Consider the following 12,807-nt stretch of genomic DNA (forward strand, 5'->3'; position numbering starts at 1 on the left):
AGAAATCCCTGTCTAAGGACCCGCAGCAGCCACCAATTCGTACCTGTTGCTTTGAGACCCTGAGATGGGTCTTAGAGTGCCCTTTATTTCGCTCACACATGACTGAAACAAAACACACCAAGGCTTTTATGGGTCTGACAGGCTGCGCAGACCAGCGGGACACGTGACCCCGCTGCCCGGGCGGGGGCTGTCTGCCCCACGCCCCCCCTCCCACTTCCGCAGGGCTCCGCGCCCCTCCGCGCGACTCCGCGCCGGCCCTTGCGGCACGGCCTGACGTCACCGCCCGCGGCGGGCGCGGCGGGGCGGGGCGGGGCGGGGCGGGGCCGCGCTCCGCTGCAGGCAGCGCGGGGACCGGGCGGGAGCGCAGCGCAGCGCGGCGGTCCTGCCTGCCTGCCTGCCTGCCTGCCTGCCTGCCTGCCGGCTGGCGCCATGGAGGAGTTCCTGCAGCGCGCCCAGTCCAAGCTGGTGAGTCACGGCGGTGCAAAACTTCTCCCGACTTGCCGGTCACGGCAGTCACCGGCTTCCCCCCCAGGACCCTGGGCGCATCACCGCGGGCGCTCCCAAAAACTTCCCGGAGTGTGTCAGTTGCGCTGGTCCTCGGCGTTGCTCGGCAGGGCGGGCGGCGGGGAGGGGATGGGGCTTGTGGCCTCTGCGTCGGCTGGGCCGTGTTTCGGGGGTGCAGTTCCTTCGCACACCTTCCCGCCCCCTGGTTACTGCTGAACTGCAGAACAAATGCTCTGCTTTACCAGCTTACGGGCCCATATCGGACAGGCATGTGGCGGGTGGCAGCGTGCCATCTGGGGAGTATTGGCGCATTTGTAGAGACTTTCAGATGCATCAAGTTGCGTAGTTGAATGGGGGAAAATTATATCAGAAGTCACTGATAAACTGACGTTTCTGTGGCCCAAATGTCAATCGGAGTAGGGGATAAGTTTGGATAAGCAAGACTTAAAATTACTGAGGAATATGCAAAGGTGATCAAGTACCAGCCCCCTAATTGTGCCTCGTCTGCCATAGGTAGTTAATACTGTGTTAGGAATCACAGATACACAGGGCCTGTTCTCAGATGACTCTGTTGGTAGGGTTGTGCTGAAACTGCAGTGCATTTGTTTACAGTGACTGATAATCTGGCCCCAAATAGTGTGTGCTTTTTTTTTCCCCCTTACATGCAGTGCAAAAGTAGGCTGTTTTTAAGACTGGGATCGACTTAGGCCACCTTGTTTCCAATTGTGAGGGTTGATTTTTCTGTGTAAAACTCTGTTTTACAGTTGTTACCTTTAACGGGTAGCCTGCACTCCTGCTAGCTGTTACAGCTTCAAGAAATATATTCAATTATAGGACTAATAAGACTAATAATGGGTTAGTAAAAGAAGTCCTATGGTTGCTAGTTTTGCCCTGTATTTTTGTGCTCTTGGGACCTATGTGCTTGCAGGGTCCCCTCCCCACCATTTGGAGAGTTGCTGTATATAACTAAATGTAAACTTCATTGTTGATAATTAGAAGCTTAGGGCCTTCTTAGTTTCATAGACCTGTTATGAATCTCTGGAGAGTGAGCAGTCATAAAACCAAGGTCCTCTTTTTCCAATTGCCATCACTCTATGTGTAATGATTTGCAGAGAATGGTTTGTTATACCATCTTTTGTTGTCATGCATATGTTGGAAATCAAAGAGTTAAGGCATTTTTTAGAGGACTGACAAAATAGAAGACAAAATTAATCTCTTTGTGACTCCCTTAATATTTAACTGTGTTGGTAAATGTGAAGGGTAAACATGAGGTGTGTCATCTTGGTCACATGCCAGCTAAGTTGTTTTATTATGTATTTTTAGGAGTTGGTAAAATGCTTCCCTTATGTTTTCAGGTAAACAATCTAAACTTTGGTAGCCCTGTTAAAAGATATTGCATAGTGCTGTTACAAATACTTAATATATTTTCACATCAGCATTTCATATTTTGCCACATTTGAACCGGAGATTTGGTTTTGACAAGTTTCCTGAGCAAGTACATCAAAGGTGGTTTTACTTAATAGACATTAATTATGTTATGATAATGCACCATTAGTAAATGGCAAGCAGTAAGAACAACTTGATTTTAGTACTAAAAGCAAATGCTGCAACTACTAAAAGCAAACACTGCATTAATCTTTCTGAATAGCTGCTGATAATCAGAAAGGAATTGTCTGGAAAACTACAATATGAAGAGGCCCATGGATAATAGATTATATTTCTTTAATGTAGATGAAACAGAAAGCACAACAACTGAACAGTAGCCCTTTTTATTCCTGCAGTGTGGGTTTTCAAAAGAAACGTGCACTTCTCTTTGTACCTTCTGTCTCATGGGAGAAAAAAGTATGTTTTGGAGCAGATCACCTCTACAGGAGGAGCATTGCAAGAAGTGGTGTCTTGCGGACTGTGATGTTTTGTTGTATGGTCTCATCTGAGCATGGCTGGTAAAGAAGCATCTGAGCACTACTGTGTTCAGCTCAGAACAGATTTATAAATCTTACGGGTTGACTTCAATTTGCCAATTTACTTTGTACCACAGTAGCCTGAAAAAGGTAATCCAGAGTAATTGAAAATTTTAATTCTTCAACGCAGAAGGCTGGTGATGTGTTTTCCTTCCTGCTTAGTCAACCCTTTCGTGGGGAATCTTTTCCTGCTAATAGAAGGTAGCCATTGACTGAATTGAGGGCAAAGAAGGGGCTGTGTTTAGTTTGCCACTGATGTAAGGTAAATCTGCCTGGGTAAATAGGTGAATGGCTCAGAACTAATGAGCTGCTCTGTGTTGCTGTGCTACTGCAGCCATATCTGTCGAAGACACTAAAGCCCTACCATTGTGTCTGAGAGGCCTGATGATGCCAGTCTTACAGTGTGCTAGTATTTCACATCATAGGTCATCTTGTTAGGTTAAACTGATTAGAGTGCGCTGACTACATGAGTACTACTCAGTAGGAGTAAAGGAAAATTTTCTTTAATAATGCTTCAGAAGAACAATTGCTCCAGGCTCTAGAGGAGAACCTGTTACTGCAAGTGCTTCATCATTCATTTGGGTCTGGCTCCAGCCACAACATTGATCAAGGCTGGTTTTTCCACATGGAGCAAATTCTAGCCTTGAGGATACCACACAAAGGACTTCTGCATTTTTTGTTTTCTGAGACTCTTGTATTGTATACCTTCATTGATTGTTAGAGAGGAAAATTCTCTGCATATTATCTATCAATAATAAAGATTTCATTAGATTATTCTTTCTTGAAAAACAATGAATTTTGCTTTTGTGAATTGTCATGTCACAGAACATTCTCAGTAATTTTCAGTACTGATTTTTAAAATTGTTATGTATAATCTATGTAAAACCAAGGGGGAAAATGTTAGAAGGCAAAACATGGCAGAACATAAGAGATGCTGTACTGACATTTTTTGACATTTATGTTTCAGTCCTGCAGGTTTTTCTCCAGTTTTTGCTAAGTCTAGTAATAATGTGAGAATAAGTGAGACTAGGCGAGACCAAAGGTCCTTCTAAACTCACATTCTGTCTTGGCTAAGTGAGGATTGTAAACAGTAGAATATACAGGTCTGCTGATCAGGTGTTGAAAGCTTAGGTCAAAATGTATATCTGAACTACTATGTTAGCCACAGCCAGAACCATCTTTCATACATTTGGCTATATTTTGGGTTAGGTTGTGGCTTGTTTTGAATCAACTTCTGCCTTTGACTTCCACTAAAACCCTGAGATAGTGACTTTTACAACTTTATCATGTGCTCTGCATGAGTGGGACAATATCCCTGTTTGTTTGCTTTAAACCATCTGCCTGACAATTTTATTGGGTGTTCCGTAGTTCTTATGCCTTGAATGAGTATCTTTTGTTCACTTCCTCTGTAGTGCTTAGTTAAGTACTACCATATTCCTCTTCTCTTCTCCCAAACATTTCCAAGCTAAGGTTTTCTACTGCTGCTTCTTACATGAGCACTGTCCTGTCACTTTGCTCATCCTTGTGGCTGCTCTCTGAAGATTTTTTAAATTTTATTAACCCTTTGAAAGTTGTGGAGCCCAGAACTGCCTGCCGTATTTAAGACACGAGTGCTTAAAAGACTTTGACAGTAGTATAACAACATTTCTTTTTTTTTTCCATTTTCTTAAGAGTTCTTGGTATTCTTGTTACTTATTCTATTCTTATTCTATTTTACTGTCAGAAAGCATTTTCCTAATGCTTTCAGGGTATAATTTAAAATGAATGCATAATGTTTTTTCTGCTTAGTAATAGCCATTTAAAGCCCATCTGACTGTGTATGGTACCTAAATATGGGTTAAAAAATGGAGGTGGGGTTGTTTCCTAACATTTTCCCTAGTCTGCACTTCTCAGCCCTCATTTCCATTTACTATTTTATTAACTAGTCCCTCCATGTAGTGAGTTCAAGTCCTTTCTGCAGCTCTTGTAGCCAGTTTTAGATTTGACTCTCCTGAATAATCTGGTACTGTCTGCAGCTTTTGTCACCTCATTACTTACCTGCCTGTCCAACTGGAAGTAATATTATTTATTATTTATGGATATCAAGAACAGCACATGATCCCAGCACATATCTTTGTGGAGAATCCTTCACAGATACTCTTCCGTCATTGTGAAAACTGATTGTGTGTTCCTGTCCTTTGTTTCCTAACTTTTAGTTCTTTATTATGCCATGAGAGGATCTATACCCCCTTTTTCTTTGGTGATTTAGTTTCTTTACTAGCCTCTAGGAAACTTTTAATTTGGAGACCCAAGTACAATGCATTGGTTAGCTTGTCTTCTGCATGCTTGTTGAATTATTCAAAGAACTTTAAAGGATTCTGTATTCAAATGTCATACTTCACAAACCTTGCTGTCTCTTCCTCAGTATATTATGTTATTGATATGTTTGGTGGCAATTCAGTCTGTCTCTCTTTGGGTTAGACTCTTCCAGGCACAGCTAAACCCCTAAGTGAGAGAAGAGTAACTGATCCGTCAAAACATAATTTTGTATAATTTAATTAGAAAAAGAAATCAGAAGTTTAAGGCTTCAGTGGTGTAACTTCGGAATGATTATCAGACTGACTATCAAAATGTTAAAGGCATTTAAATAGAGAAGTAAAAATTCAGAATTATTTCATTAGTAATTCTCTGATGTGAAATACTGCGTGCTACATGAGGTCATTATGTTTGGTATTTTTCAAATAATCGCATGTGCTTTAGACTGCAGTGAAGCTGAATGACTGGGAGACATTAAATCAAGTAAGTCTATCAAGAAAGAAGCTGTAAGAATTTAAAAAAAAAAAAAATTATAAAATTGTCAGAATTCCCCCTGAGGGATGCTGAGACAATGGCTGCCAGCCAGTACTTTTTCCCTGGCCTTAGGTCTGTGCTTAATGGAGAGCCTAATGCTTCATATGCTGGCTTCAGGGAAGTCAAAGAGGACAGAATGAGCTCCAGAAAGGGCTTAATGCACAGATGGTTCTGAGATATCCACATACTGCAGCAAACTGCTTCAAACTAGCAATTGAAAGATGGTCCTCCCTCTGCAGAGAATAGCAGATTAGCTGGGGAAATAATCTTTCTAAATGCTGTGTCATCTTCAGCAGTTAACAGCATTTGGAAAAAAAACCCCAAACCCCTTAAAACTCCAGTTCTTTTAATTCCTTGCTGCTGTAAGAAAAGAGACTATAATGCTAGATCAGTGTTACACCTGAGAGAAAATGCACTGGGGAATTGTGTCCCCAGACAGATGTGCCCAGAAAAATTGCACTGTCTGTGACTGGACATTTTCCAAAGTGAGGGCCAGACTCATGACCAGTGAGATGCCCTTGAGAATAGGGTTAGGAAAAGGCTTCCAAGGCATTGCTTTGATAGATATGAAAAATGAATTCTGTGCTTGTTTCTGAGGCAAAGAAGTTCAAAGAACAGTTAGTGATGATGGCATGACTTGAGCAGATTTACGTGACCACAGTTTAAAAACAAGCTGAGTCACTTACATGTTTATTCATACTGCCTTTTTTTGTCTATTTGGAGTTTTGTTTTCTATGATAGGTGGTGGTTACTTTGAAAATAACATTTGATTTAGCTGGAATAAAGTGGTGGCTTTATGGAAAGTGAAAGACATTACAGGAGTGAAGCAGAAGTTACTTTCACAGAAACTGATGAATTTATCCAAGCAGAGGGGTGTAAAAGCTTTCAGGCATTAAGACAAGGAATCAAGTCTCACCCTTTCATGTATCATCTTTGCAGTAATCCAGCAGCACACAGGGGACTTGACTCCATTTAGCAGGGCACTTACCGTATGTGCAGAATTAAGAGTATGAGTAATGATACTGACTTCAGCTGTAAAACTCACATGTGTAAGTTGTATATACACCTAAAAATGTTGCAGAATCAGAGTCTTACAGCTGATTAACCTTTTGTTCCTTAAATCAGTCAGAAGAAACCATGTACTCTGCAGCAGGAACTTCAGAGTCAGGGTTCACTGATAATGTGGAAAAAAAAGTAAACATTAGACTAATGTAATTCTGAGATAAATATCTAAACAAAGAATAGTGTGAACCACACTGAGCAGATACAGTAATATTAAAGGACTTACAGAGATGAGTGAAAGAAAAATATTTTGCAAAATTCTGTTGAAGAGTAATTCCAAATATACATTCAATATGAGGAGAAAAATCTGAGAGCATGAAAATAGGAAGATGGAGATGGGAGTGTCACTGTAATGCAAGTAAGATGTGCTTTTAGGATAATGTAAGTGTTAAAAAAATGCAATTTTGGGATACAGTGTTCATATGCCATAGTAAGGCAGTAATAGACCTTTGTATGTTTATACATACACATCTTTATTGCGGATGGTTATGTCCTGTAGACTTACACTGTCTCTTTTTCACCATTATGCAATTTCAAGTGGAATGCTTCCTTCTGTTTTGGGTACCATATAACCAAAAATATTTCTTAACTGGAGGAAGAATTCAGAGAATCATAACAAAATGATTTAAAGAATTGACTTCCAAGGAAATAAAAATGAGCTAAACTTAGAACCTTATTCAATTACTGCTGAGCTGAGACATGAGAGCAGTCTGGATCTATGGGATGCTAAAAACAATGCAAAGAAGGAATCATTCATTCATGTACATAAGTATAAATAAGAAATTGCAGAACGGTCAGCAGAGGCTTGATAACAAGAGAATATTTACTGAAAATTAGGTCTTTTAGCTAGGAGAGCATTCTCCCAGAGGAAGGAGAGGAAGCCCCTCCATAAAAGCAAACCAAGATAAAACCTGAATTGGATGAACATATGTAAAACTACTTTAACAAAATATATTGGGTGATTTAATGGCCTTTTACAGTTCTACTAAAGCAATACAGACTACAAACACATAGCTGAAACTGAGAATTAAAAATGCTTTTCCCCTATGGATTTTCTTGGTTTTGGAGGATGGAAATAACATTCTTAAATGATAGCCTCCATACCTTGCCTTTCATCAGTCTCTGGGGCAGTGATATTTTCTCCTTTTTCACAAAAAAAAAGAAGAGTGGAAACGGAAGAATAAAGCACATCGTGGTGAATTTTCCATTGGAGGAGGTGAAGTACATCAGATTAGTCAAGATTAAGCCAAGTTCTATCCTGAATACCTTTTTGGATGTTGAATCGGTGCATGCATAGCTGACATACTTTGTTCATTGTTCTACACAGAAATAAATTCCAAAGACGTTTCAGTGCAGTATACATCAATTTACTACCCATACTATTATTTAGGTGTGGTACCATGATATTGACCAGGATCCTGTTGTGTTAGATGCTATTCAAATACTTTATAAAAATCTATTCAATTCCTGTCTTAAAAAGTCCATACAGTGAGTTGGAAAACATGTAGGAGGAAACAGATAAATCTAAAGTAGTAGTAAGTTGGTAATAGTTAGGTGTGATAACATTTATGTATCCTAACCTATTTGTTAGCACTTTTGTAAAGGGCAACTTTGAGTAAGAGTTAGAGAAAGGAAGATGGGGAGGTTTGGAAGGATATCTTTTAAGCATAGGACAACACAGGAGGAATTGAGAAGATCTGATTATTGTCCATTCCTCTGCCATTGACTGTCTGGAGATAAAAGTTAACATTTCATTACTGAATAGGAGATGATAGATGAAGCAGAGGAAGGTTTGAAAAGGTTTAAACATGTAGTTTAGGGATTCCATTTAATGTGTTGGAGCAAGGAGAGACAGGGGAGAGAGACCTGTAGGGACAGAGCCAGTATGGCAGGGTCAGAGCCACAGACTAGGGGAAGGCTTTCTACAGCATGATTCTGGTAGCTGCTAGGTTACCTCTGCTGAAGCCAAGTAACGTTTATGTTATTAAACCGTCAGGTAATGATAACCAGAGTGTTAGCTCGGAGGGTAGATAGGGGAGGTTGATGAGGAAAAAAAAAACATTTCATACTGCAATAGGCGGGATGTGTGTGTGTAAACAGAACATGATGGCAAGATTATGGGCTGGAGTGATGAGCAGGATAGTTTTGTTAATCCCTGTATATCTGTTACATATGTCCCTGTAAGCAAGAGGCACAGTAAAAGGTCTGTTTTAGCCATGTGAGTTGGAGTGTATGGTGAAATTATGCCAGGAAGGTGGAGAGAAAGTGTTGGATTTTAGTGTGAAAGGAACAGAACTGGAGCAGCACCTTTTGCCAGCCTGGAGTCCTGAGGGAGATCAGGCTCAGAGTTTAAATGACTTGATAAGATTCCTGTTATATTCTTTTTCTCCTAAGAAGAGAGCCCTGTGCCAGCCACAGTTAGACAGGTTCTTAACAACTGGCATGGTATCACTTGTTCTAATCAAATACGAATAGATCGCAGCACAGTAAGGACAGAGGACGGACAGTGAAAAGGTTAGGAACAATTCAGGAAACAATGATGATGACGTCTGGATGATGTCAGATAGTTCTCTTTCCTTGTTTACTGTATCTGTTGGACCTAACGCACTGGCCCAGTTCCATCTTGCACAGTCATAACCTGCTTTTGTACATTCCCCTCTAGACTCAATTTATTAATTGAAGCCTCCTTGTGTCAACTTCTGTCTAGAGCACAGTGAGATTTTGCAGTATACCTGACATGATTTACCTGTTTTCTACTATTTAGGAAATTCTGATCTTACTGTATTTTGATAGCAATAGTTGTGTTTATGTCTTTTCATAGTTGATACAGCTTTGATTCTGGTTTAGTGTACTGTGTGGAAGTGGGTCTGTGTACAGTGCCTGACACTAACTAACCAAGTTAGCTGCTGAATTAGCCTTTAATTGAGACCATCATGCTGAAGTGACCTTTTTCCTGATGGTTAATCTTATTATGCTACATTGTAATACAGAGCATAAGAATTGTTTTACTTAATAAATACTTTCTTACTCTTGCACCATAGTGATTAAAAAATCCTGAGTAAAGATGAGTTGGTAGGGAGGAAGAAACCTCTGAATTGTTTTTTCAGATACTGCCATGCTTTTATAAGTAAATGGAGACACAGAGTCTGGCTGGTGTGCTGACAAAAGCATATTCTGTTTGGTGAACCTTCTATGCTGTTCTGCAGTCAGTGGGATAGGAGGAAAGAAAGGAAGTTTTCTTTTGATTTTGCTTTTTTTTTTTTTTAATGAGAAACAGGATTGCTCCATTTGGCTCTTTGTGAAGCAGTGATAATGGTAAACTTCTAAACACTTGGAGGGACAGTCTCTCCTAAATATAGACAGTTGGCAAGTGATAAGTTGACTGATTCAGCAACCTTTCTTTCACTTAACAAAGATATTAACACTCAAAGTCATTTGCAGTCCTGGCTGGATTACAGCTGAGTCAGATGGAGTGCAGTGATAGGTTAACTTGCTGGAAAAGTATACTACTAATTTTTGACAATGCATGTATGCAGTCCATAGAAGTTTCATTTATGTTTACCTAGCTTTCTTACAAATAAATCTGTTCTAAATTGTATCCTGAGCATTCACATTACTCAGAAGAGCAAGTGGCTTTACGTAATGTATCTATTTATTGTGCATTTAAGAGGTTTAGGTCAATAGGAAATCTTGGATAGGTTAGCCTGCCAGGTTCCTGTATGTATTTTACACATGTCTGAAGTGGATAGCCTTATCAAGTTAAAAGACCAGATATGAATTTAAAACCACTGTTTCACTTATGGCCTCTCTCTCTGTTTTTGTATTTGTTTCTGTGTTGCATTGAGGTTTTGGTCTTTTAATTCAGCAAACATAAAAATAGAAATTACCCAATCAATTGAAATAACTTTAGTGCAGAAAACATACAAAATTTCCCATTTTGAAAAGATGGACTTAGCTGTTCTTTCACTTGACTTAGTTGAGATAGTAGCTGTGGTAGTTTTTTCACTGGCAAACATACTGTAATTCAAGTTTACCTCAATATTTTTTTTCTTCAAAATTAATTACCGGTTCAGTTTGTGAGGGGTTAATAGGCTGAATCGTATCACTAAGGCATAGTCTGTGGTAAGAGATTATATACTTCCTCTCTGCCACCCTAAGGGAAATGGTGTGCGTTTCTCTTTGTGATATGCTGCGTGATATGCTGCAACTGTAGAAGCTAATGATAGATAAACTATGCAGTTGCTGCAGCCAGCTTTAAAATGATGCATCTTGGCTATTTTTTACATAGAAGTTGTTTTGTATATGAGAGGGAGAGGTGTGGGATGGCTTTGTACAATTCTTTACTTTCTGCATATTCTGAGAGGCTAGCTACATAAACTCATATAAAAAGACTTCCATGCTACAGTGTGGAATTTTTTTCTTTTCCTTGAGAATTTGATGCACACTAGAACTTCAGCATTAGCAGTCTGAGGAAGGCAAAGGCAGTTCATTTATTCTTTGGAAGGGTGGCGTAACTTTGCATTAGAGCATTCATTCCAGGGATGAGAGAGTGGTTCAGATTGGAGTTCTAGTCTTTCATCTCCAGAGACATGGACTCATATCCTGGTTTAGATCACATAGGAAAATGAGTTAAGGTCTAATCTTAGCAGCTATTTGTTCACCTCTCAAAATCATTGCACAGTTTTCAACTGGCAGCTTTTGCACCGTGGAAGAGGGATTTCTAGGGCTGGGTCTGAAGTCTTTTGGTTGACTTGTTTTGCAGTTTGAGCAATAGTTCTTGGTATGAGCCTGTCTCAGTATCAGAGTGTTGAGCCTTCATTTAAAGAAACAACCGATGAAATCAAACCTAAACAGCCATTAACTTAAACTGCTTAAAATCCCATACTGTGTGAGAATCAGACCAGTTACAATCTCATGGTCTGAAAAGATGATTTATTTACAGATTCTAAATAAAACACAAGTTACAGTTGATAGAGAAAATGAACTGATCTACACAATATTTTTAGTTAAATTTAAGTAAGTATGAAGACTACGAAGTCTGCTTGACTGAAAATACTGAGGTCTTGTTTCTTGGAAATAGAGCAATTTAAAGTATATGGCTCACTTGTTGTGGAAACAGTTTATATGCCATTTCTGTATTCCATATCTGTCCCCATATAAAATAATTTTAATGTGTCTCTTTGCCAAATTGTCTATGGTGGCAGAAACCATTGCTTGAGAAAACTTCCCAGGATTTCTATTTTTTTTTTCTCCAACCATCTTGTAGAACATATTTGAGATTTTCTTGCTGTCAAATGCCTTGCAACTTTTTTATATAGATTGGGAATTCAAGTTCTGCTCTGTGTTACAGTGGTGAAAATACAGAGTAATGCCAGTTCTGGTAACATTAATTTATGTTTATACTGAGAAAGACAGAAGAGACTGGTTTCAGTGTGCTAAAATGGAACACTAAATGTAAAAATGATCTCTTTTAATGCAGACAGCAATAATCGGGTCAACTTACCTTCTTGCTTCCTTTTCTCCTCAACTTTGTAGCTTCCAAAGAGGGGAAAGGAATGAGATCTTTATTTATATATTTAATTTTTTTTTTGTTTTTCCTGTTTTCTCTCTGCTCTTTCTCCTTTCCTGCCAGTAGGATATTCCATAGTCAGAGCCATGATGCTGCCATGTGACTTTTAGGTAGGGGGGCATACATACCAAATGTGTATGTGAAACTAGTATAGTGTCTCAGTAAATTTCAACGGTTTCAGCACACTGTAGGTAAAGTACTTTGCAGTTCTCCACAAGTGCTTGTAATATTGCAGTTTGTCTTTTTCTTCTGTGCCAAACCATGAGATACAGATTGGTTCTTTTGGGTGTCTTACAATGTTTAGGATAAATTAGCCTTTTGACATATGATTGTTTATGAACTGCCATTTTCTGTTCTATCTTACAACACACTAGAGAACCAGACAGTTCGTCCTGACTGCCTCTGAGGTTTTATTTCTCTTTGCATTTTGCTGCACTGGAAAATAAGCAAGGGTGCTAAACAAGATGTGAAATGACATTCTGAATCTTTCTAGCCCTGCTTAATTACATATATCCTCCATTGTTAACTGAGTGCTTAATCACTTACCTTTTAAGCTAGTTAGATTTTAATTTTCATTCTTTGCACATTTCCATTTTTCAGAGCTTAGATTGGTGCTGTTTGATGATGATGTAGAAAAAGCAACCTAGTTAGTTGCCATATTACGTAGTGATTAAAATCTAGCTGCTTCTCTTCCAACCAGATAATAATTACTGATAGTGAATTAACATCAGCCTGTAAGAGCAGTATCTACTCTTTGGTTCCATAAATCAGAAGTGCTTATACAAATTGAGTTTATGGGTAATCGAGAGACAAGAAATTCTGCTTAAGAAGTGCTAGGCTTATGGCAGAAAACAGGAAAAACTTAGCAGTATTTCATAGCAT

At 39.3% G+C, this 12,807-nt stretch overlaps 1 protein-coding gene across 1 annotated transcript in view; it reads left to right on the forward strand.

Moving 5' to 3' along the window:
• The first annotated feature begins 329 nt into the window (after positions 1 to 329).
• Positions 330 to 12,807, forward strand: part of PRUNE2 (prune homolog 2 with BCH domain) — a 148,536-nt gene continuing 136,058 nt past the window's right edge. The window contains exon 1 of the mRNA XM_074812365.1: positions 330 to 465. Coding sequence (XP_074668466.1) covers positions 430 to 465 — 36 coding nt within the window. The 5' untranslated portion in view covers positions 330 to 429. The remainder of the gene's footprint in view (positions 466 to 12,807) is intronic.

The sequence above is a fragment of the Strix aluco genome, chromosome Z (assembly GCF_031877795.1).
Source record: "Strix aluco isolate bStrAlu1 chromosome Z, bStrAlu1.hap1, whole genome shotgun sequence".
Taxonomy (NCBI): Eukaryota; Metazoa; Chordata; class Aves; order Strigiformes; family Strigidae; genus Strix; species Strix aluco.